This window comes from Meleagris gallopavo, chromosome 20, assembly GCF_000146605.3.
Source record: "Meleagris gallopavo isolate NT-WF06-2002-E0010 breed Aviagen turkey brand Nicholas breeding stock chromosome 20, Turkey_5.1, whole genome shotgun sequence".
In the NCBI taxonomy this organism is placed as follows: Eukaryota; Metazoa; Chordata; class Aves; order Galliformes; family Phasianidae; genus Meleagris; species Meleagris gallopavo.
Window position 1 is genome coordinate 5859511 of NC_015030.2, and position 26076 is coordinate 5885586.

Below are 26076 nucleotides of genomic sequence, written 5' to 3' on the forward strand. Positions count from 1 at the left end.
ACTACGTCATTGCAGTTTATATCAACTCTGAAAAACAACCTTAAAAACTTAAAATGAAATATTTGCCACCAAGCCAATATTTGAGGGGCCAAGTATTTCAGGATGACTTTCATACACGTAAATACAACGAGACAAGTAATTTCAATTTGAAACATATTGTTTTCTCCATTAAACAGAAATCTACGGCATCCTTGACATCGATTTCTGTCATTTTGTCATGATAAACACCAAGGTATTAAGTACCTTCCACATCATGCACCCTGGCATGATTCCAATTAGTGCTGAATAGAAGACAAAATGTCAGTCTAATAAGCTTCAATTTGCAAAGGCTTTGAACACTTGATGATATCACCACTTTGCCAATCATTTCTTGTACTCTTGTACTTTGACTCTATTTTTTTTCTCCATATCACCTTCCTTGTCAAAAGAAAGTCTTTCAAATCTACAGAAACCGAAGACGTGAACAGTGTCAGTCATTGGTCTGATTGAGCTAAAAGATCCAAAATTGACTTCCCAGTACATCAGAGAACGATGATCCGCACAACATTCCCTCAAAGCTAATTTGCTGCCAACGTGTAGAGTAATTGGGAGAAAAAAGTCTACTTTAAAGTCATACTGAGAAAAATATTTTCTCTCATGAAATCAACACGAGAGACCTTAAATCACTGTCAGAATCTGTGCCACTCTTTCCAAATAAAGAAGTGCTATTTATTAAAGTGGGACGACAGTCGTGTCTTCAAAGGTGACTGGGCCAAAGAGCAGCTCTGCTGTCTGACTTCACATTGAAAACACTCACTGTATTTTAAAATAATGCAGTTTTTAACATGTTCCTTTAAAGAAGGTATACACAATTCTGTAAGTTTGAACACACATGCCTAGGATATGTCTAGAGCCTACAGACAATGAGACAAGCAGAGTTCTCTACCTGGAACTTCCTCAACTTAAAACCCAGCCTTTACCTGGCCATGGGGGAAATCAGAACCACAAAATGGCAGCAACGATAGCCTGGGAAACATGGAACAATGCAGAATACAGCTGGCCTTGCTCTGGGATCAAACAGAGCTCCAAGCAGAGCCCTGCTCAACAGAGGAGAGGAGGACAGCCACGTTCCCAAGCTGGGTTATGGAGGGGCTGATCCTCAGCAGCCAGCTTAGCAAATTCCTAGCATCTGAGGCTGAAACTGAGACAGAAGTTGCTACAGACGCAGCTGCAAAGTTGATTAACAGTGAAGTACTCAGCCTGGTGTCTGCGCCAGTAACACCATCTGCAGATACAAAGATAACCCGTGATGGGGTTTCTTTCCCCTCACCACAGAGCTCCTGCCTATGAAACAGAGGAAAAGCAGAGGAATCTTCTGTTTTCCCCCTGACTGAAGGAGAGCAGATCAATGGTGGGCTCCCAGGTCAGGGCAGTTTGCCAGAAGCAGCTCAGCTGCAATTTGTTACTGGTTTTCCACTTGAAGGTTCCTCTGCGATACTTTAATGTGGGTGTGCGTGGAGCTGTACGGATGGTCTCGTATTTCTCAACTGACGTATCTTCAGCCAAAGCATGTCAGCTACAGGAGAGGGCAAAGCTTTCCACTGGCTTTGTGATTTCTCCTTCCCCCATCACAAACCACATAAAAGAAGAATACAAATAATCAGATGTCCAAAATGGCTATTTATTACTTCATCATGAGTCTATTGGATCCTGCAGTGGTATTGAGTAATATCATTACTTAAACCATAAAGAGGCTGTGTTCATTGCACAAAATTGGGAAAATTAGCATCCATATGGATCTTATTGTTTGAAGACCAGCAATACTACCAAAACAAGTGATGTTAACATTCCAAACTACTGATAGTCATAATTTCTCATCTGGGGTTTCAGTCTTTTATTTGGCATTTATAATGCCATTGAAATGAGGAACTGAATGGATCGTAAAATCTCCCCTATCAGATAAATCGTGTAATGGCTGGACTACTGTTCAAAATTTGATCTGTGGTGGCAGTGAGTGAATGGAATTAATGAACGAATTCATCTGGTGACCTAAGGAAGGGATACAAAATTGATTTTGGCTAATCTTTCTACAGAATAACGGACAAGAGAAAAAGTAAGCTGTATTAAATTAAACTGCTTGATTTACAATACTTAGCACCTCAGTTTGTAGTCACACACAGAACATCCTGCCCTCCATCCCCAGAAAATGTATGGAGCAAAATCTCAAGAAATTCATTTCCAGGCACATGATGAATAAAAAGGTCACAGAGAACAGCTGACAGCAACACAAGCAAGAGCAAACTGTGCTTGTCCAAACAGCCTGTCCTCTAAATGAAATGACAGTGGTAAGGGGAGAGCTGCCAGTGTCCTTTTATCTTGGCTTTAGTAAGGCTTTTGACTCAGACATCTACAGAACCTGTATAGTCAAACTGAAGAGACAGACAGGATGGGTGGACTACAGTGTGAGTGGTGAGCTCGCTGGACTGCTGTGTATGAGGCACAGGAGTCAAGGCAACCATTTAGAAGGAGCATTTCTCAAAAGTGAAACATAGGGATGTTAAGGTGCAGCAGCCCCATCAGTGACATGATGCTAGGACACCAAGAGATCTGAGGAACACGTTGGATGCTGCACTGGGAGAAATGGTCAGCATGCTGCAGAGCAGGGCTGCCACCTCCTGCAGCCCAGCACTGGGTTTGTTCAGCCTGGGGAGCAGAGGGCTGAGAGGAGCTTCTGTCCTTAGCTGAGTGCATGGAGAAACCACGGAGAAGACAGGAGCAAGCATCTCCTGAAGACAGCAGCAGAAGGACAAGCAGCTACAGACCTAAGCTGTAGCAATAGAAATTTAATTGGACATAAAGGAAAGGATTCATTCATCTATCACTTCAATATTCCTTCATATAATTTAAAATCATTTCACACCAATGCCTGCAAAGCCACGCCCAGTGTATTTGCTAAAAACTGCCATGCATAGACATCCTTTGCTCAGCTGATGGGCAAAACTAATCTCTGTTCATTTGGGTTTTTTCTACCCTCAGAGAAATTATTCTATTTAACTCCTCTTTAGGAAATAATCACTTTTCAGTAAACAGCATGTACTGGCATAAAACAGAATATTGCCATGTGATATGAAGCCTGCCCCTTCTGCAGTGACACTGCATACACCATCTTTGCAGATGCCCATATTTAAAATCAAAAACCCTAATAATATAAAATGTTCATAACAGTGTAAGAACTAGCACATATTCCATCTTACATTATACAAAGTCCGTTTTGCTGAGAGCTCCATCTCAGAATCAGATTTAGTACTAAGTGATGAGCTAGTTTCTATGGCAACTGCTTCCTCTTTTACACACACTGTAGACAGCACAAAATGTCAGTTCTGTCCTAAGCTAACTTAGCATATTTGATCAGCAAACAGCAATTTATGCACCGTTATGTATGGCTTCATTAAATATTTCAGATGCAGAACATTCTCAAGTACAAAAGGATACAGGAGCAAGAAAAGTCACACCTCCTGCACTGAACTGCTTGCTGTCTAATTCCAATTGTGTTGTAAAAAGTGAGAGTCAAGCAAAAACATGGAAGAGATCATAGATGATCACCCCTCCAGTACAAGAACTTCAATGGTTCTATTAAGCGAGGAAGTGGCAGATGTTCATAGCCTGTTCAACAGCCTTGTGTTGAAAGACATCTCAAACAGGAGCAGCAGCTTCCAAGTGGGGATCAGGAGCTGAGCACTTGATGCAAAGCAACAAAGGTGGCAAGACAGATTTATTGCAGCAGAGAAAGGGAAGGTACACAGGAGGCTGAGGCCTTCCCCTCGATGGAAGTGCTTGGTGGAGGGATTCACCAGCCCGAGATGTGTGCTTCTGGCTTTTAGAGCAGAGCCTTATTTTTCCCCTTAATTTCACTGAATGTCTGCACTGCAGTCTGCATTCTTTTCACACCCCTCTACATTTGCTCAAGTAGAGCTACAACCAGTTACATTGCTTGCTAGAGCCCAATTTGGGATAGTATTTGAGTATTTCCCCGTGAAATGATGGCTTTGTTCACCTCACTGAGCTCTTGGCTGACTGGTTTGAAGCCCTATTTGAGTGTCTCTACAGGACCCCTCATCAGATCCATCATTTTTAGGAGATACTCCTCATCAGTGGGATCCATCCCCACCCTGACTCAGCCTGCTATGAAAAACAACCAAGAGAAATCATGCAAGGGCTGTAACAAATATTTGGTACTTCTAATGTTTTACATCAACAGTCATGTTCATTACTCTGCTTTGACCGGTGGGAAATTAAACATGCTGCAATAAAGCTAAAAGCCTTTGTTTAAGAAAGGTTCAAAGGGAACTGCTGTCTGTCTGCAGAACTCTGACTGTCAGCCCAAAAGCTACTCTCTAAGCAAAATAAACAAATATTTAGATTGCGACTCCATGATTTAGATTGTTTGTAGAGAAAGCTTGTATAACAAGCAGTGCATTTCTTCTCATGCCAAAGACATCTTCTATTGTGAGAAGAAAAGCCGTCAAAGAAAAAATGAGTCATAGAATTTATTTACTTAAAGTTATATACAGAAGTGACTTCAGTAGCACCATCAACATCTGAAAGTTTCACAGAGTACATTCATCTGTTCCTTTCAGACACAATCAAATAAAATGCTTCCACTGATACTGGAAGAGCATCTGGGTGGAAACCGATGCTTGGAGATATCAGAATAACTACCAAAGTAAAACCAAGCTGATCAGAGATTTAGGGTAGGTTCTCACAGATCAAAGTTTAAGAAAGTCTTCTATTGTGAAGCAAATGCTGCTGGATTCTTTCTGTATTAATACAGCAATGAAAAGTTCCCTTTATAGCACGGACAGAAATTGTGCACACATTGGGCTATTTAGTTATTATTAAATAGCTATCAATAGTTGATCAAGCTCTTTATCTGATAAGCAGACCAGTACACGTGGAACATATAGATATATATGCTGACTATACGTATAGACATGCACGCTATTACATATATTTAGTCAACATACATATGGAGGAGACAGGATAAATCTCTTCTTTCCCCTCTGCTTGATACACTAACTATCCATAAGCACATCAACAATTTGCTTCAAGGAAAACAATGATTGTTGCCTTTTTATTTGTGTATTATTGAACCCAAAAGGCTCACAAAGAGCTCAGAATTAATTCAGAGAAAACAGCTGCAGAAGGATCACAGCATACAAGTGCAAGAGTGAATTTTCAAAGCAGATTGCCAGAGGAAAAGTGGAAGGATGTCCTGCATAGCAGGTCTGCAAAGGAACTGCAGGTCTGCAAGAAGGTGAACAGAAACAGGCTGGTGGAGGCCAAAAGGAGAACATGAAGAGCAAAATGCAACAGAGGAAAAAGGAAACAGGTATTTCAGACAGAAAAATGTCTTCTCAACTCTTCTCATCACCTCCAGCCCATTCCTTGTTTATGTATTTTATATATAAATAAATATAAAATTGGATTTCTATTTGTAAATGTGTATTTGAACAAGTTTAGAATTGCCAGAGGTTTTCTCTCCCAGCTGGTACTGGATTATTGAGAGTCCTAAGACACCCCCAAACACCACTGACATTCTCTCAAAGCAGCCAAGTTTTTGAGATAATAAACAGTATATGTTAAAATTAAGTACTGTGACATCAGTGACAGAAAGCAACAAAGCATGCCTCGGTGTTCAAGTTACTCTTGACCCAATTATGAATGGAAAAAAAAGTGGATTTGGTCATTATTGTGCAACAGAATGTAGAGGAAGAATTTGGTTTCAAGGAGCTTCTTTCCTGTCTTGCTTTAGTGCAGAGCACTGTATTTGAAGTTATAGAGGTACTTTTTTCCTTCTTGCCCAAAGGTCAACGGTCAGAGAACAAACATGAAAGTGATCCAACTCTGTACAGCAGCTGGAACGTGAAAATCTTTGAGCTGGTTCAGGACACGTGTCAGATGCTGGTGAGAGAATGACAGCCACAGGATAAAGGGGAAGTCCAAGGGCACAGCTGGCACAGCTGGCATCAGTTGTTAAGATTTCCTAACCTTGCTATCTTATTTAACAGTAGAAAAAACATCTTCTATTCTCTGTAGTCAGAAGCCTTGCTTCCAAAAACCTCTGATTCAGTAGCAAGGTTGTTTTCATTAAAACAAAGAATGTGCACTCTCATCCAGGGAGTTCCCCAGTTAGCAAAATACTGAATGCACAAAAATTATGGAGGGAAGTGAGGAACGAATGACCAAACTATTGCTTCAAAATATTCTTAAAGAAAATCCAGCTCATATCCATAATCTGAATTAAACACAAGCAGTGATTTAAAACTGGCTTTTTACCAAACGAACTTCCTTTGTCATTAACTATTTCTTAAGCAACATTATGGCAGTTCATAGGAAACACATAGGATTTAAACTACTACAAGAACACAGCATGATATAAAAGCCTTTGTACTGCTCTGACTTTTACTGACCTACATGTCAATTTACTCCTCCCTGAGCATTACAACCCCAGGTGAAAAAAATCAAAGTAAGCCTCCTAGAAATAGATAAATGCAAGAGCTGAAGTGGAATGCAGTTGTTATCCTGAAATTCATCAGGAATACAAAAGGTGATCTGCTTAAGTCACATTCCTTTCCTGAAAATATACTTAAATTGTTATTCAAAGAAACAGTAACATAATGTTATACGAAACAATACCTGACAATGCACTGAAATCTTAATTTTTATATTTTGGTTTTGAAGGAAACATTAATAAAAGCATATATATCTGAATAAAATTGAACAGTTTTTGTCTATTGGCTCTTACAGTAGCTAAAACCTATGTGAAAGAGATGTGGATCCTTTCAGCAGCAGTACAATGAATTGTTCTGCAGTATTCATTCGTGTCTGATTTTAGTAATGCAGTATAAAATGCGTTCTTTAAACATTTGCTACTTTCATAGGGGAAGGTTTTAGAAAAAACAGAAGTGAATATCTTTAATAAAGGTGCTCTCAAATCGCTCCCTGAACACTGAACCCATAGGTCCTTCAAACCAAGGTACTCATAAGTGATTAACACTAATTACTACTTAATTTTTTTTTTAAATACCCATCAAATCCACTTTTCATGTAGCAAGGCAAAATGGCCTCTTCTCTCGTCTCAGAGCACCATCACCGTAATACAGAGAATTCCTAAGATCACTGCTGTCAAACGTAATTCAATTTTAACAATTTTTGTATCATTATTATTTTTATATAAAGCCTTGACTACACAGATGCATTAGATCGCTGTGATATCTTTGTTAAGAGACCATCAAATGTTTCACAATGGACATTGGTCATTAGTCACGTTAGATGATTATGCGTTTTGGTAGTTCCTGTTTTTTTTCCCTTTTTAATTAAAAATACATTCTATAATTCCATAAAAGACACCCGTATTGTCTCTTAATCTCTCTGCAGAGACAAAAGTGAATTCTAACACAAAACGAGATGAAGGAACAGAAACAGAAAAACGATGCGTCCTTGAAAGCAGATAGATACTTATTGGGATTTAAATAAACAGCAGCTCTTCTAGTCAAAGGCAATGACATTTTTTCCCCTGATTTACATGTCATTCTCAGGGCACCCATGCTCAAACAACTGTACGCGGCCATTCAAACTACAAAGAAAAGGCCAAAGTTTTTTGCTATTCAGATTGTTCCGATTTTCATAATAGCTGCCATGATTCCAAGTTCTTTATGCAGCGCCTGTAGTAGCATCCTATATCCCGTTGCAAACAGAATGCACAACCAAACTTTGGGCTCCAGTCTTTAACAGAAACAACCCATGACAGAACTAAATAGAGATATACTTACAAGACGCCTCCCAGATTCTCTGAATTTGCTTAAGACAGTCCCTTTGCGTTTGTGCTCGACGTTATAGAGAACAGTTGTAACAAACGTGGTCACGTAGACAGAACTCAAACCATTTTCTAACCCAAGATATACAGCTCTGCCTTGGTACACAAATGACATGAGGCGAATAGGTAAGATACAACTCTGCAAGGGCTCTTGCAAATAGCTATATAGTTAAGACGTATCTATCTTAGGCCAAAGAAAAAATCCAAATAGAAACCAGTCCTTTTAGCTCTTTACGTCTTTGTTCACTCTCACAGTAGAAGTGGGGAATCGGGGACATGATTTAATTTTTCAGAAGCCATCTGAATACGCTTTTCCCAAGCGAACCCACAAAATTCTTATTTTCCTTGGAAATCCATAATGGTGGAAGCAGAGAAATAACCCCTGGCTCCGCAATATATCCCCTGCTCTCCTCCAGCACGCGACTTCTTTTCCAACAGGCTTAAGGCAGGTTTCGATAGTCTGAATCGTCCAAAGGTAACCCAAAAAATTTGTTAAAAAAATTAAATATTCGATTTTGCTTTGCCAGGTTAGTTTTCAGTAAAAGACACAGCCTACCAGTCTACAGGAAATTAAAATGAAAATTCCTTAATGTCAGCCGTACATCTCATAGAGAAGGCAGCGGTGCGCGGAAAGCATGTCGTTAAGGATGCCTTACGAAAATGTCCAGTTTTAGTATAAAATATTCCAAGCATGATAAGCGATTCTAATGCTGATTAGTAAAGATTATTTTCTGAATACTCTTCAAACTATGAAAACATCTTAAATTTTTTTAATGTTGCCATTTTAGGCCTTTTTCATATAGACTCTTTGGAAAATACACCACGCCACCCTTACAAAAAAATATATTGAAAAAAATGCAGTAAGATTTTTTTTTTAAACTGAAAACTAATAAAGATCATTTTCCATGCTGACAGTGCACATTTCGTCCAGAAGTTTGAAGAGTCAAATGCTACCCCAGCTGGGGGTTATTCTGCCAAATGGCTTCCAACAGTGACCACAGAGATGGAGGATGGGAGGGGTGCTTGCGTGTGTAGGAAAATAAACGTGATGGTAAGCAATCCAAAAGGCACATTGTCTCATCAAATATCTGACATACGTAGCCAAACACACAATGCAAATCTAGAATGCAAAACTGAAACAATAAGACAATGACAAAAATGAAATAAAGCCATCTGTGAGTTACCTGCAGAGATTTAAAACAAAAAAAGCATACAAATGAAGTAGACATAATTCATATGGATTTGCCCAGGAAGGAGAAAAGGAGGGGTGAATGTGAGGGCTGAGGGGGGAGAAGAACAGATACCTTTTTTCTTAAACAAATCCATCATGAAAGAAAATGAGACAAGATTATAAATAGGCCGAGTTATAGCGCACCATGGGATTTTTAATCTGGCTACCTGTGGTTTTTGCAGTTAAAGCCCTATTCAGTAGTGGGAAGGGAGGGGGGAAGCGGAAAAAAAAAAAAGGAAGAAAAGAAAAACAAAATCACGTTTACGTGCCAGTTTCGCAAATGATCACACAGCGTACATCACCAACCATGCTGGAAAACAGGAAACCCCAATTATTAGCATTTTCTAATGAGTGTACGCCTTTCAAACATTATTGATCATTACCTGCCCATCTCGCTTCCTGCATTCCTGAGTTTTGCTCTCGTGCTCGGCCATGGCAGCGCGACTCTGCTTCTCCAGCTTCTCGATTTCCCGTTCGTGGTGTCGGACCAGGCAGTCCTTCTCTGCGTTGTGCTGCTGGAATAGGTGCGTCTTCTCCTGTTCATGCTCCAGCTTCAGCTCCACTATCTGATTGGACAGTGAGGAGTACAGTTCATCAATAGAACATCCTTGTCGTCATGACAACTCGTCTACAGCTTAATTTTCCCCTTAATTTCATCAAGTTGGCGATTTTATTTTTACGTCACTATTACCTCACCTTTTAAAAAGCCACCGTTAGCGTGACAGAATTCCTCCAGACAATTCCAACAATGGCGACAACCGAGCAAATCCAGCGCATCCTTAACCAATTTGGTGGTACAAATGTCGGAGCGTTTAAAGGAAAAAAAAATTGCATTGTCGCGTTCCGCAAACGGTCCCCCATACCCTGCTGCTGCTCATCCGCGGGGCTGAGGATCCTAAATGGTTAATAGCCAGCCTGCTCGCCCCTTTGCTCAAGTACACAAACGCAACCCCCCCACCCCAGTATTAAATCTTTCAAGGATTTCTTGATGATTTTCCAGAGCGAAAGCTCTTCCTTCAACATCCAACGTTGTGGTGTGTACAGGTTTTGTTTTGTTTTCTGAAAAAAGAAAATTATAAAAAACAAAGCTCTATTATCCCGTTGTCAGCCACGCTACCCCAACATAAACAGATGTATGTGTTCCAGAAGGGCACCTGCTGTGCTGCAAGCCCGCACCAGGGTCTCAGAAGCAGCGCTCTATTCTCAGGATCCTTTCCCAGTCCGCACCACACTGGCTGCTGTGACCTTGGCCAGCCCCAGCCTCTCCCCGCTAGACTGAATGGCAGCCCGAGACCAAGGGCCTGGTTGCCGCAGCTTTGATACTAATCCTCCCCGCCTGCGCACAATGGCACCCTACCTGGCCTGCACACTGGAGCAGCCAGGCGGCCTTTGAAGCAGGTGATGAATAGGGACGGCAGGAAGCCGCTTCCCCACTGAACTCCGGGCCACACAGCTGCTAAGAACAGTCACTTGGATTTTTCTTCAGTTTTGGTGGATTTTGAGGAGAGGGGGGAAAAAAAAAGAAAAAGAAAGAAAAACGCCCTGATGGAGAAGATGGTGGGTTATGTGCAGCGTGAGAATCCGGCTTCAAACAGAAGCTGTCGGGAGGAGCCGGCACCGCAGCGCCCGGCACCTATCTTAAAGCTGCAGCAGGCAATTCCACGCGGGCCGCGGCCCCAGCGGTGCTCTGTCTGTGCCTTCTGGTGCCCCTGGTTGTGGCTTTTGTGTAAAATTTGAAGCGAAACAAAATGCAACAACTTCTCTCAAACCGTGGATTGGAACATCCCAAAATTTGAAGGCAAAGTGTCATCAGCTCAGCACATACTCCCAAAAACAGCATGAGGGGAATAGAGGCGATGTTCCACGGTTTAACACCTCCATGTTATTTACTGACGCCCAGTGGCTCTGCCCGTCGCTGCCCCAGGCAAACCGATCTGGGTGGCTGTGCTGAGCTCTGCACCTCAGGTTTATGCCCAATGTTTGTGCACAAAACTATTTACATTCAGCTGCTGTTGGTGCCCTCAGCACATGTAAATGAAAGTATTCTTGTCCCCTTAAGGTAATGACGAAGGCTTTGTCCTGTTCCTGAAAATCAAGTCTTTCAGACATCAGATCTGATTAAAAAGAGCCCAAGCTAACAGAAAAGGTCTTTTTGTTGGAGCTTTTTTTTTTTTCTTGTTGACCACACTTTCAGCTGGTTGTGCCATGTAAGGTCTGGGGTGAGAAGTTGAGAGAAACTTCCATTATTTTCATCTTTTTCAGTTGAAGAAAAGAGAATGTTCCGGAAGGAGGCTGGGGCAGATCCCTCTTCCTCCACCAGCTGCAGCTCTGTGCGAACATGGTGGGTTTACCCAATCAAACTAAGCACTTTCATTTAGAAATCACTCCACTTTCAACACGTATATTGAAGTAACAGAGCATCTGAATTTAAAAAGGGGAAAAGGAGTGAAAAAGGCAGTGTTGCTGCCCACGGAGGGGAGCGCGTGTGGTCCGACGTTGGGGCAGAAATGGCGGCAGTGTGAGGTGAGGGGTTATCAACAGTCATCAACAAGTCCAGTGTGTGGAAGAAGCCCTCCCTGCTCAGAGCGTGCAATTCCCCATGGCAGTGCCTGCAAAACCAACCTTCCCTCATAAATCTTAATCACCACACACTTGTGAGCAGCAAAATGTGCTTTCCTGTATAAATAACAGCAAGTGAACGAGGAAGTGTTTCACTATGCTGGTGAACACTCACTGAACCTTCTTTTCCCCTAAGAGCCACCAAAAAAATCCTTGCCAAGAAAAGAAAGGCGACCATGCTGGTTCACAGCAACAACCCGACTTCTTCACCACAGGAAGCTGCATGAAAACTATATGAAGTCTTCAGAAGTCAGTAAGTATTCTGACTCTTCTTTGAGGCAGCACACACCTTTATGAATAACAAACCACCTTTTAAAATTCTATCACGTTGAGGTCTTTCTGCACCTAAATCTAGATGCTTAGCACTTCAGATTATATTGAGGTGTCTACTCATATCTAGAATATGTCTGTAAGACAGAGGTTGAGATGCTGTACATCTCAGCCAAAAGCAATATGACATTCACAGTGCAACAGCCTCTATGCCAGGCAGGTGTAACTGCACCTAACTGCAGAGGTTCTCCAGAAGAAACCAATGAAGTCCTAACATAAAACCCTGCTGCTGTTTTGGCTAAGTCAGTTTGTGCATCTAAAGAACAAAGCTCAACAATAAATAGTCTGCTGATTGCAGAAGACTTTTTCAGAAACCAAATACCTGTAAGACAATCAATGTCAGCAAATACGTTTTTAAAGTCCCTAATGTAGACAAGAGCTTCTACTATACAGTTTTTGCTTCTACATCACAGGCCAAGTTTAGGCTTTTCAATTTTAGAACAATTTCAACTTGTTCTCAAGAACAAGTATGCCTTTGAAAATCTTTTTACAGTCCCCAAAGGAGTGAAAGGAAATTAGTTAGCTCACAGTCTCTTTGAAAAATGTAGCTGCTACAATAAATATTTGACACCAAAGTATGAAAATACATGTAAATTTATGTCCACAATTCCAGAAATATTATAAGTAACACCTATATAAAATATGGTTTTGCATGGAAGGATGATTTTATTAGCCCTGTTTTGGCATGACTGTATTTCTGAGGGCCTGAGAAGCCACCAGTAAATTATATAAGTCATGCCAAAGAACTGAACTAAAGCTCATTCATTCAGCACACACACAGCACGCCCATTTAACAGCAATTTTATCTTATAAAAATTTAAGAATATTTTCAAACATTTGACTGGAGATTTTATTTCCCATTCCTCCATTGGTAAAACAGGTGTCTTCATTATAATTATTCTGCTCAAAACCAGCTCTAACCTCTGACCAGTGCATCGCACGACACGTGATCTATCCCCAAATACCAAATGTAGTAAAAGCTAGCGTCTTCTGTCTCTTAAGCCTATACATAAATGTGCGTGTTTCATGAGGATATGGGGATTACCCATCCCTGCAAATACACTGCTTCTAAAGTAATCTGATATAACAGACTTGAGGATCGAGCACTAATCATGCTGGGCTCTGGCTTAGCATAAGTTTGGGTGGAAAAGAGGAATCTTTACCGCAAAGCAAAGAAGTACATTAGAACCATTTCAGAGCAGATAAGTTAAATGCATTTCACAAGCACACTTCTTTTTTTTTTTTTTAGGTTTAGATTTCACTATAATTTTGAAAATAAAATATGCCAAAGATAGAAGGACTGTAATGAGCAGAGGGCAGTGAAAAATACCTCAGTGCAGATCCACATGTTACCACTGAGGCAGCAAACACATTCTGGGCAATGTACATTGCACACACATGGCAATTATACTTTACTTTCTATTTCATTGAAAGTTGCAATAATTTAATTGTCACAACTGTGTTTTCTGTTACTCTGCAAACTAAGAACTGAGAGAAAATCAAAGATGTAACTGAGTCTTTAGCAAAGCTGCAGTTTTATTAGCCCTTTCCACAACAGTATGCCTGAGTGGTCTCAGCAGGTGGTGAGACCTGATCAGTAAGCTTTCATTTACAAAGACCATCCTGAGGTAATATTTTTTTAAGCATAGGCAGCAAAAGCATCATACAATCCTCTTATCTTCTCACTCACCCCGCCATGAGTAAATTTATTTTTAAATTGCCAACGCGATGCCACTGAAGTTGCATCCCAGTGAACAAACCACATGTGGCACTGTGACAAACATCAGTAGGTACCCACTTTGCCTGCCTCAAGAAAGTCAATGACGTGTGCAAATAGAAACATTTCTTTCAAAGTAATACACCTTGAGTCATTGCAATTGCCTGTTTGTAGCAGGTTCTGCTGCAGAATTTCTTGTACATTGTCTTTGTTTATCCAAGGACTTTCTTCAAATGCTGAGAGCCAACTTCACAAGCACTCACAGACTGACTTGTATTAACTGCAGGCATCAATTTATGATCCTGACCTCATGTCCCTCCTCCCAAAGCTGACTGTTGACTATCCAGGGAGCTGAGGCTCTTAACTCTGAATCACACACAAGTGAAATGCCTGAAGGAGTCAGTGTAAATACACATCCATCTGATTAAACAGCTCTGTAAACAGCAGTGGTACAGCTATAAGATTTTCACCCACTCTTTTTACTTGAAGGTTAAATTCATATCCTTTTCCCGATTGTGAGTTTTAGCTACAGCATGAAGTGAAAAGCTGATGCTGATGACTGAAGAAACTATTCCTCAGATATCCCAAGCAAATGGCATTCATCTGTGTTAGGATGGTTGAAAGGATACGTTTATGCATCCTGGATTAATTTGTTAAATTTATGCAGCTTGTTGCTGATGACATGAAAAATTTAGAGGCTCTACTGGCATTCTCATTTGGCCTCCATGCAAGAACAGGCTGTATTTCAATTATCCTAGGCTATAGACAAAGAGGAGAAGAACAAAGCCTTCTACAAAGATGGTGTCCTTTCAGCCAAACCAGCATACTAAAAATATTCAGGCATTCACTCTTTGAGGAATACATATTTCAAAAGCATGTCTTTGCAAATGTTTTCTTCATTCAAGTGGATAACAGGCTGGTCAAAAGGAAGCTAGGGAAAAAAAAAGAAAAAAGAAAGAAAACAGCCAAAGAAAAGATGGGATATAAGTGCAGTGGCAGGAACTCTCAGCTGTAAAGAGGCACAGGGACAAAGCAAGCTGAACGTTAAGCTTGTTATCTCTATTAATGTGTCACACTGCATGCTCCTGAAGACTTAAGCATGGAACTGAAGTCAGAATTCAAGGTGTACACATGGTCATCGTATCTTGTGATATGACTAGTGATGTTGGGAGCCGTTCTGAGGACACGACGACCCTCCAGCAGCCCACATCCATAAGTCTAATCTGCGTTTCTCAGTCTGAACAGCTCCAGACCTCAGATTCGCAGCCAATAGTTATTTTCCTAAAGAGATAGCTTCCCAAATTCTACCCATGCTTTAATCTATTCCTCATTTAAGCTGCATTTTCCCTTTCTCTCAGGAGGTCAGCCTTAACACCTCCTCCATACACAAACTCTTCTGGCTCTGTTTCCCAGAGAAGACATGGAAATTCTCAGTAAGACTCTTTGAAACTTTTAGCAGCTAAACTCCAGTAAATGGGAATTAGACAGTGTTTATTACCTACATACACTTGAGTAGATCTTCAAGAGAAAAAAAAACAAAAAAATACATACAGGTGAAAAATACCTGGCCTCCAGCATTTCAAGAGAGTATTGTTACAATTTTAGCAAAAGCAAAATGTCATCTCAGCTTTAATCACCCAAACACTTGCAAAATCTTTTGGCACAAAGTTGAACAGCTAAAGATCAGGAGGGAAGATGCAAAACCATTAATCTCAATTAAGCTTTAGAATATTTTTAAGAAACTGAGCGTGAGACTGCACTTGTAACCTTAACATTAAATGGCACTGCTAGCACTGTGGAAGATGTCGGTTTTTAAATAAACGCCTTTATGTACAAAACAATGACTATGATTACAAAACATCATATTTTACCTCCGAGGAAGCTGTGCTCTTTTCTTCACATTGACCTCACTGGGAAGTTATATTAAAAAAGCCATTAAGAATATTCTTCCTCTTCACATAATATTTTCCTCTGCTCCAGCACACTGCTCTAACAAGAACAACTTCATCTCTACCTCAAATTCTTGCCCTTGCTGCTGGCAGGTAAGACTACAGTCATGCTTTTTTCCACTCTTAGCCAGCTGATTCTGCATTTCTTTAGCTCTCCTTTTATATAAAAGGTACATCCAAGCTCAACCACACCTTTGTCTTGCTCTAGACTTAAAAGCCTAAACTAGTTGTCTCATCTTTACCATAATTTCAAAGAGATTTTGTAAAACACCCAGTAAAACATTTCTGAAGTGCTCTGCCTCTACTGTTTGGCTAAACAGAGCAAGAAGCCTGCTCTAATTATTCCTTCACAAGTTTTACAGAAGTCAGCACTCAACAATAAATGTCTCAAGAAAGGATTTCCTGAGATACAAGGAGATTCTTCAGCTGCCACGTAATACTTTTCCTAGCTTTCCACTTTGTCATAGAAGGATGAATAATTATTATTTTAAAATGAAATAAACACAAAGAAAAAAGCCCAGAGAAAAGCTTATTTAGAAACCCAGGTTGGCGCTCACTCTCGGAGTGCCTCCATAGCTCAGCAAGGAGTGCCATCCTCCTACAGCAATTCAGCAGCTTTTTTTGTTTTGTGTTCTCTGCTAGGAACAAGAAACATCGCGGACTTCAGCTCTCTCACTAGCCTCATATCTCAGCTTTTACACAATCTCTCAGTTGTAGCACTTCAGCAACACCTAATAAATGGATGTAACTGCGATTGGAGCGATCTATTATACTAATTTTATTTATTTTTTTAAAGAAAAATGCAAACAAATAGCATTTAAAATAGCATCTCCAAAAGCCACTGAAAGAGTTCAATTCATGAAAATTTATTAAGGTCTGCTTGAAACAAAAGTGAGTGTGTGCTTCACCCTACTGGGAAGTGTCCTCACTCAAAGCTGTGCTCCACCACAGCTCTGCTGTGCAATCACACCTCGCTCTGAGAGCTGCAGCATGTTGCAGGCAGGGAAGAAGCATATTCATTACTTTGCAGCAACATTTCCTGCCTAAACTCCATTACTGCCAGATTTGGTTGCAGACCATTTTCAGATATTTAAACTAATAGAAAGTGATAGCAGCAGAAACTCTTCCCAGGTATTTTGAGCTAAGCTGAGAATGCCATTAGAAAGCAGAAAAGAAAAAAGAAAAAAAAGGGTGGGGGGTTTGCAAAAAACCAAACAACCTTTTTTCCTGTGCTGATGGTGCCATAAAGCCTGACTATAGATACTGCAACCATTTCAAAGGCAGGAAAGGCTGAGGCCTTCACTGTGGTGTCCACTGGCTTTGAAGTGCCGCAAGCAGCTGCTCCCAGCAGATAGGAACTGTGGTACTGTTGGAGTTATTTTTTTTCCCTTCAAAATATACTTTCAAATCTAACAGCTGCAAGTAGAACAAAGTTGAGCTAAAGTATATTTAAAGAAAAACCCACCAGCTTCTCTCTAAGAGCATTCTCAGTGGATACTTCAAAAGAGAGTGGCGCTGAATCAGATGAAGCTGGAACGCAATACCGGCACGTGACAGCTGAAATAAAATGCTGCAAGATCCCCACATTTCTTCTTCTAAAAAAGCAAAGATTCAAAAGGAAATTGGAAAAGTTGAAAAAATATTAACTTCCATTGTTTTGTTGGATCTTTCCCCTAATTTTTCAAACAAAAGATGTGAAGTTTCACACACACAATAAGCTGATATTTATTTGCAGGCAGGGACATCTTTCAGCCCCGTTACCAGCAGCTCAGATGCACATCTGTAATCTCTCTGAAATCAATACTGAAGATTACAGTAAAGCACAGACAAGTATTCATACAAAGCAGATGAGAGCTGTGGTTTTATCCAAGTTCTTACACTTCCAAAATGTTTCTCAGGTTGGAGGAGGTGATAATGCATCAGTTCTTTTGGATCTTGACTATCAACTCCATTTAATGTATGTACAACTGAATTGTCCAGCAGGCTACCAGTGCTTCTTCTGCCACTCCATGCCAACCCGCCCCAAGTAAACCTGAAGCTCAATTTTCCTTCTCTGTCTGTATAAATTCTGTTCTATAATATCATTTAGACACTTGAGGCGGAACATCTAAAGCAATTACTACATTTCTCAGGTAGCTGCAGTATCCTATTTGTAGCTGGGTGCTTATTTCAGGACTGGAAGTCTGCTGGAGCCATGCTGAAATGTGCCACCAATTCTAATTTACTGCCCAATTTAAATAGTCTAAATAAGCCTATTGCTCTACAAGTAACAACTTGAAGAAGCATGTAGTAAAACAAGTAAAACAAGGAAAAGTCTACTTTACAATCTTCTTAGAATTTCTGAAGCATAGAGAGCTACTGGAACTACTGAAAGGAAATTTAAGAGTGGAAGAACTGAGCTCATACCATTCTGTGACTGGACTGAAAGAGTTTTATATTGCAGAAATGACAACGCAAAAGAGGGCAGTTCACAATGATAACGCACTGCAGATTGCAGAAAGGGTCACATTTTTCATGCCTGCAAGCTTTCAAAGAACATTCTAAACGAAGCATGATCAGAAATGAAAAAATAATGGGGCAAATGCAGGAATCCTATGAAGATTCTTCTGAGGCTCTTGTTTAGCTGCTTAGTGTTGAAACCCTTTCCCTGTGTTTCAGTGTTATTTCATGAAGACTACATATTACTCTAACAAAGAGCTGCTGGACATCTCAAATGAAATCAAATTGAAGCAGCAAAAAGCTCCTTTTGGAGGAAAATGTTTTCACTGATATCAACCACAATATCACCATTGTTACAGAATACGAACGTAAAATGATTCGTCAAAAAAGTTTAAACTACCACATTCACTGCTTGCTTTTTGGGTTGTTTTTTCTTTTTGATCCAGCATTTAGGAGTTCTGAATTTGAGGTACGAAGGTACGAGAAAATAAATAAAAACCAAAATGTGAAAATAAGCATTGTCACTTTCCCTAAGTGCACAAAAGAGCAAGTATTTGGCAGAAAATTCTATGGTTCATTATCTCTTCTCATACATAGTGAAAAATAAATGACCATTTGTTGACAGAAACAGAAATGTTGCAGCATCTTATGAGCTGCAGTTTAGTGTTCATAACTACAGATCACATTCCTAGATGTGGGAACCGAATCTTTGAATAAATACTTACTTGTGGTTTTAAAAACATACCACCAGTTTTGAGAATTGTAGAGAAAAAAAGAAACCATCCATACTACCAGAGTGATGTGAACATAATATTCCATAAAAATATCCACTTTCAGGTGGACACCCACCTGTCAATGCCTCCCATCATCCGTCCTTCAATGTGTCCTTTAATTGACATTAAACTTCACCTTTAATGCAAGTATTTATTGCAAAGTCTTTCACACAAATAAAAGAATAAATAGAGTCCATGATTCCTTAATAAAGAGTGTGTTTCTGATTGCTAGCCTTTGAGAAGTTCTACTGAATTACAAGAGAAATAAAATTCTCCCCCCTCTTTTGACAAATGTGCTCATCTGCTACAGAAAATCCATGAGCAAAAGTCCCAACAATGCTGCAAGTTGGACTACTCCTGAATCATGCAATAGAAGAGCCGTGAGTATTACCATCCACACACAAACAAGCAGATGCATCTCATTGCCATGCAGGACAGCTTTGCAATCTCTGTCAGGTGACATCACAATTAGTACTGTTGACAATTATGAGTGATAAGGAAAATACCTTGACCTGAATTAACAAACTCTTCTATTCAAGCTTAACTGGGGAGCTGTGCACAAAACACACTCTTGGTTCTCCCAAACACTGGCTATGATCTGTCTCAGCACCCTCAGAATGATCCCAGTTCCTCAGTTACTCAAAAAAGTGCCTTCTGAATGAGTACAGCAATCCTGCACCACTCCCATACCAGCATGGAAAATAAACTTTGTCAGGAAATGAAACTGCATTTCCCTACTGGAAATGTAAACCTCTATTCACATAAAAACATTGATAAGAGATAACTTTAAGCTTTTGGGCTAATTGCATCGCTGCTGTACCACCCTACAGTTGTCCTAAAGTAATCAAGAAAAGGATTTCAATCTTAACAGATGTTACCAGGCACCACCTTACACATCTGTGCTAGCTCCATGGCTCTCAAGCCTATGACATGCAATAATTGATCTGCCTCTATTTGTCTTTTCCCTTTGCACTTCACAACAGTGCTGCACTGAATTTTCTTGTTTCCACCCAAATATTTCCTAACTGGTTCCCAACCCTGAAATTACATTGCAATACAGAAAACCTCTAGCAGTGGGCCAAAAGAAACATTTATATGAACACTCACCATGTTAAAAATGATAAAAAGATTAAAACACTATTCCTTAGCAAAAAGAAAAGCAGATAACACCTTAAATATTTTCACCTGGCCATTATGAAAATAGGTGTTGCCGCCCGTAAGCTTCGGAAACAATTTGCAAGAGGCAGATGTACAAAAGATTGCAAATGGGAAACAAAAATATTTTTCATTTGGAATGTCTCTCCTCCATCCTCCCTCCCATAAACTCTGTTGTTATAGGAAGAATAGCAACACAGAGTGAGAGGAGGATTTAGCCACAGGAGAAGAGCTCCACCTGCCCCTGCTCCCCTGTGCCCGAAGGAGCAAGCTGACTGACCTGCTGCTCGTATCTCTGCTTGAGCTCTTCCAGTTGCCAGGAGAATTCTTTGGATTGCTTTTCCCGGAGCACTTTTGATCTGCTTAGATCTGCTTCAACCTTTTCCATCTACATGGTAAATAAAGAGTATTTATTTATTTTTAAAGGCATAGCATTCCAGCGTTTTCACAGTTGTTTGCAAACCATCAAAGACCTGAACAGAACCTGCTGAGAATAACAATAGCATTATTTGTATGGAGTGAAGATGAATATTCAGTGAATACAGCATTATTAGTAACTTAAAGGCACTTATGAAGTCATTCTCTGATCACAAACTGTAGGCTGTTTCTCTCTTGACAGTAGTAAACATCCCATTAAAATTAACTGAATATTTTTCTGGACAAATTTAAGACTCAAATATATTTCATTTAAAAATACATTGCCTGTGGAAATTCCAGAGAAGCAATACGTGAGTCAGCGCACAAACTACACATTTAAAGTTTACATTAAATCAGTAAAATAACTTAAAAGAGAATTATTTGGCTGCAAGTAAAGTTCCCTGAAGATAGTCATCGCCTATGAATAATGAGTCCCATGCATTCCAGCACATGGCATCAAGGAAGCAATTTTATAACCCAATTAACAAAGGCTTTTGTATCAAAAGCACAACTGTTAGCTGTGCATCAGGCATGTTTCCAGGGGAATATGTATACAGTGCTATGCTGCAGTGAATACTCATCAGCTATTTCAGATCTAGGTCCCAACACAAGCAGCAAATAAACCGCCTCCCTACATGCGACAGAAAGGAAAAGGAGTATAGCTGTCAGGAGGACCACTGCTGCCACATGTCCATCTGCTGCACAAAGAAGAAAGGCCTGAATTCCTGAACCACAAGCCAAAATTCTGTTTGGCCTAAGGGAGCACTCTGTCTTCAATAGATGTCTTTGCCAGTTGGTCTGGACATCACTTCTAAGCCAACCAAATAAAGAGGAGAAAAGGCAGCGGTCACAGAGACAGAAGAGTTTTCTTGGAAAATACTGCAGCAAGAGAGGAAGGTGTAGGATGAGGAATTATTTGGGCAATGTAGGAAAAAAGAACAGAACAAAATGGACCATTTTTCAGTAATCCTTGAACCTCACTACAATCTGCTGTTAGGAAAAGGGGCCTCTGAATATTTTATGAAGATTTCTTTCACCTGAAAATTTACTTCAGTTGCATCTCCATAGCCAGACTTTACTAAGATCAATAAACATAGAAAAATAAAAGGTCTTGATCTTTTACTAAAGGAGTACTTTTCAAGAGAATGAAAACATTCTAAAACATGAGATAGTAAAAAATATATGCAAAGATCCATTTATGCCACAGGGCTTAATGATCTTCAATCAATAGGAAAGGTTCACATTTCCTACAAGTGCAGGGGAAGTTCCTGATCATCATTTGCCAAGCCCAAGAAACACCAGAGCTGAAGAACCACAATGCACTCTATCTACTATGCCTTTTTCTTAGCTACTATTAGAAAAACTGCAGATCTGGCAGTTAAAAATGTACTGCTCACCCATCGAGGGGCATCAGGTGGCTCTTAGTAATCAGATACTCAACAAAATAGGAAGCAGATGGTAAAAAAAATCACTGAGCCAAATGAATGAATCAAATATTGATTACAAGAAGCAAAAATGCCATACCCCATTCTACTCATCTCCATAAGTAACTTCACCACACCACACACAAAAAAGATTTTAGATGCCCAGCATTCCTAGTGTAGTTAAAAGCAGTGTTGCTATAGCTACTACAGATTTTGATTTGTAAGTAATACATTCCACCTAACAAAAAAAAAAAAAAGCAGAGAATTTTCCATTATGTTATAATCTAATAGGTGATTCTAAAGAGCAGGCACGTGCAGAAGAATGGGAAAGGACAAAGCTACGAAGACAGCTCCAGCACTGCTTCTTTCATCTTTGAACCCTGGTGCCTGTAAAACACTACTGCTCAACGGTAAAGTATAACTTACTGTTTCTATGTGGGACAAAATAACTCTATGGCAGATTCCTGGAGTACAGTAAATCTTATTTTCAAAATGTCCCAGAACACATTCTCAGATGAAATTTACTGCGCTTTTTAAATGACAATTGATTTTCTAAGTTTTCCAAATTCTTTCCCAGTTTTACTGAAACTGCTATTTAACCCGCTTTCCATTTCTATACCAGTAAAATAACTCTTGCCTATAAGACAACTCTTTTCATTCAAAGGAATATTAAAACAAACACTATTTCAGAAAGCTCCACCGATGCATGGTAGTAGCAAACAATATCCTCATAGATAGAGCTATTTCTATATCAAATAATCTTTACACATACATTTTGGGCAGCTCTTCAGTAAGGGATGGGAGTGTAGCTTTGTGACAGAAGCTTATTTTGTTTCTTTTTTGAGAAAAACTTCACCACTGTCTATACTATTGCAATCTTCAGAAAACCAGTACACCACCACATTGCAGTGTCAATAACAAGGTTTGGTTATGGAAAACTGAGCATATGGGCAGTAGAATTACAAGCTTGAGATGCATACAGGGATTTCAATCACATGAACTAGTTAGGAAAATACTCTGTTCTCTCCTTTTTGATCACTTATTTCTTATTTCATTCATCACACTGCATCTTTAAAACACAGGAGACACTGGCTGAACTATTGTTCCAAAAGGGATTTAAGGCACTAAAATCTCTATACGTAAATTCTTGCTACTAAATTTCAGGGACAGAAAAATGGATTTTACTGTCGCCTGCCCATGAATGACAGCAGACACAATGGCTCTGCTCCTGTTTAGGCTCAAACTGATTACAACAGCTCATTAACAGAAGGCAGAGTCGCTCCGAAAGGAGTGGGAAGAGACGCACAATTAAGTGGAAAAATTATAAACGTTGTTCTGTAGGGGTGTATAAACTAACACTTTATAGGCTCACTCTTGAAGAATCCCTAATCAGTATCATAACTGCAGATACCTTTATAACAATGACAATTCTGGCTTTGTTAGAAAGATGAAACAACCGCTAACATCCCTTTCTGACTTGCTAGCAAAGACACTACATTGTGAAAGATTTTGATGTAGCACTATCAAGTGAAGCATGTTTCTGGCATTATAAGATCAGAATACGCTATCCTACTGAGACAGAGTTTCAGAAAGGCTGGCATTGTGACCTTCTCACCTGCTGTTTCATTTCAGCATAGACTTTTTCTGAGTTCAGCTCCACCTGCCGCTTAAACTCCTCCAGGGCAGCATCTGCCTGCTGGGCCTGCAGCCTCTGTACCTCTGTCACCCGAGTCAGCTGCTCCTCCTTCTCCCTAGAAAGTCACAGAAAATTTTCAGAGTTCAAGTATCAAATAAAAGAACAAGTGTGCTAGTGTAAAAGAAAGGCCTTTAACCCTATCAGTTTAAAATAGTATTCAGATTTCAATTTCCTGTCCCAGCTTCTGCCAAACTTCCCTTAGCAATACTTTGAAGAAGGGAATAGAAGTCTGCAGTTATTTTCACTTTCTCTTGTCAAATTCCACGAGCCTAAACATAGCATTCATAGCCTCTGACAATACCTCCACCTTCAAAGTCCACACTGACGTGGATGGCTCTCTACCTGGGCTATAGCCTCCTTCTTTTAGATCTCACCTTAAGAAGTGCATTGTCTCGATGGTATTTAAATGAACTGCTTTATGGCATGATTGCACTGCTCCATTAGAAACAAAAAACAATTATCCCAGAGCCATCTTTGCTCAGACAAGATTCAGGATTACTCACTGCTTGACATATATCAAAATGCAAAGCAGCACAACGCCTGACATATGGTACCTTCTTAATATATTAGAAACCCATAAAGCTGTAATATCCACTCAGCCTTTAAAGTAATGACATGTTAAATTTTTATGCAAAGAGAGCTCGTATTAACAGCCTATGCTTTTTGGCATATCAGCATTGAAACACAGATAGAAATTAGTTTGGGCTTAAGACATCACGGCTTATCAATAGCAAAATATACAACACTTTATGGACATATGTGCACAGATATATACACCTTAAAAATGGACACATGCCACCATACTGACACATCACAGAAGAAAATTCTGATTCAATCAGGAAGCATGGATAACTTTGTTATCACAGGGCAGTGGAGCTGCCTGACTGTGTAAAAACATGCAAACACAATGGTGCTATCAATGGACAGAGCTGGCTCCACCAGTGGTTTATAACAGAAGACACATTCAAATAGATCTGCGGCTGACATTTTCATTTTGCAGGCAGAGGAAGTACCTCATGATAAATTTCCCACATTGACAGAAATTATTTCCATATAAAACAAAGAATCTGACACACAAGAGATGGAAAAGACCAGCTAATTCATCTAGCCTGTCACCTCGCCAGCACTGCACTGGCTGTTATAGCACTGAGCCTTTTACAAAGGTCAGGAAGCTGCCAATCCCAAACTTACAGCATTCACATCCTCTTCCGTGGTTTTCATACCAGCCTTTAACAATGGGACAAAGGATGTAACCCTACATCTTCGCAGAGTGCCCATTTGCAGGAGAGCCAGGGTCATTCTATTAGCAAGGCTATTGAAGAAATGCCACAATCCTAAGTATGCATCTTACTGTTTACTATATTTTTCTCCATTACGCATAACTGAAGAAAATTATTTGATTTTGGTACCCTCCTTATGCCTAATTTATGCTGTTGTCTATAAGGAGACTGATATTTTTGTTAAGAAAAAGAAAATACCTTTTTTACCTGACAGAAACTGGGCCAAAACAAAAACTCGCACATCACATTCTCATTTTGGTGATTATTGCTAAGGACGTGAGTGTTTTTTTTTCTGTCTAAATTCAAATGGCACAAACATAACTTATCACAATCATAAGTGCACTTACAAAAACCTTCAGACAGTTCTCAGAAGGTAAGCATGGTCCAAGTGGGCTGATGCGTGGTCCGACCTGCAGAGCCCTTGGCTTCGTGGCTCCCCTGAAATGTACATAACTAGAACTATGCTGCTGAGCATAGAACTTCCCAAGGTTTTAGATGCTGGATACTGAGGTACAGTCAGCACATCATTACCTTCTCTCACAGCAAAATCTACAGCAATTCATGAGAACGAATACAAAGAGAATGAAGGACTTTCTGAGATCCATGTGCTCAGCATCCTGCAAGAGCAGAGATGGGCAGCTGCTGAGCATTGCCCCAGAGGAAACAGAGGGGAATGCATCACCACCTCCCAGCAATCCTTCATTTGTTTATGAGCACAGCGTAACACTTCTTCCTCCCCACAAAATACATCCAACACTTCCATCTCCACATAGAAAACAAAACCAAAGCCTATTCCAACACTGATTAACTGTCAAGAGGCACTGGAAGAACATTTCAGCCCAGGCAGATGGAAATGCAACAGATTTAAACATAAAAGGAGAAGATGCCAGTCCTTGTGCTGCTAGCAAGCCTCCAGATGTATGCATCTCCTTCCCAAGGAGTCTATTTTTATTTTGAAATATTACAAGATAAACTTTTCAGGATTGGATTTATGCACCTTCCTTTCATTTAAGGACTTAATGCCATGAATAGATGTAACACCTCATTGTAACTAGGAACAATTCTTTGTGTTAGTCTCTTTAGGATGGGGGAGCAAGCTCTACTTTCTGTGTGTTTCAGATTTGTACAGAAGCTGAGAAAACATGCACAACAATGGACTGCAGTTCACAAATATAAGAAAAGCTCCACTTT

At 39.9% G+C, this 26076-nt stretch overlaps 1 protein-coding gene across 2 annotated transcripts; it reads right to left on the bottom strand.

Moving 5' to 3' along the window:
- Nucleotides 1–8712: 8712 nt before the first annotated feature.
- On the bottom strand, nt 8713–23688 carry LOC104913802 (centrosomal protein of 112 kDa-like). 2 transcript variants are annotated; one of them, XM_031556333.1, is made up of 4 exons: nt 23525–23688; nt 20349–20456; nt 9783–9864; nt 8713–9652 (listed from the first exon to the last, which is right to left on the bottom strand). In XM_031556333.1, exons 1-4 carry the CDS (start codon nt 23534–23536, stop codon nt 9627–9629), a joined length of 228 nt encoding a protein of 75 aa, XP_031412193.1. In that variant the 5' UTR covers nt 23537–23688; the 3' UTR covers nt 8713–9626. The 2 variants fall into 2 exon arrangements, with proteins under 2 accessions (XP_031412193.1, XP_031412192.1); XM_031556332.1 differs by lacking the exon at nt 9783–9864 and having other exon boundaries at nt 9434–9652; nt 23525–23686.
- Nucleotides 23689–26076: the final 2388 nt, after the last annotated feature.

Coding starts and splice junctions, on each gene's coding strand:
- LOC104913802 (XM_031556332.1), bottom strand. Junction 9,653..20,348: donor AGCAGAGATACGAGCAGCAG/GTCAGTCAGCTT, acceptor CTGTCCAATCAG/ATAGTGGAGCTGAAGCTGGA.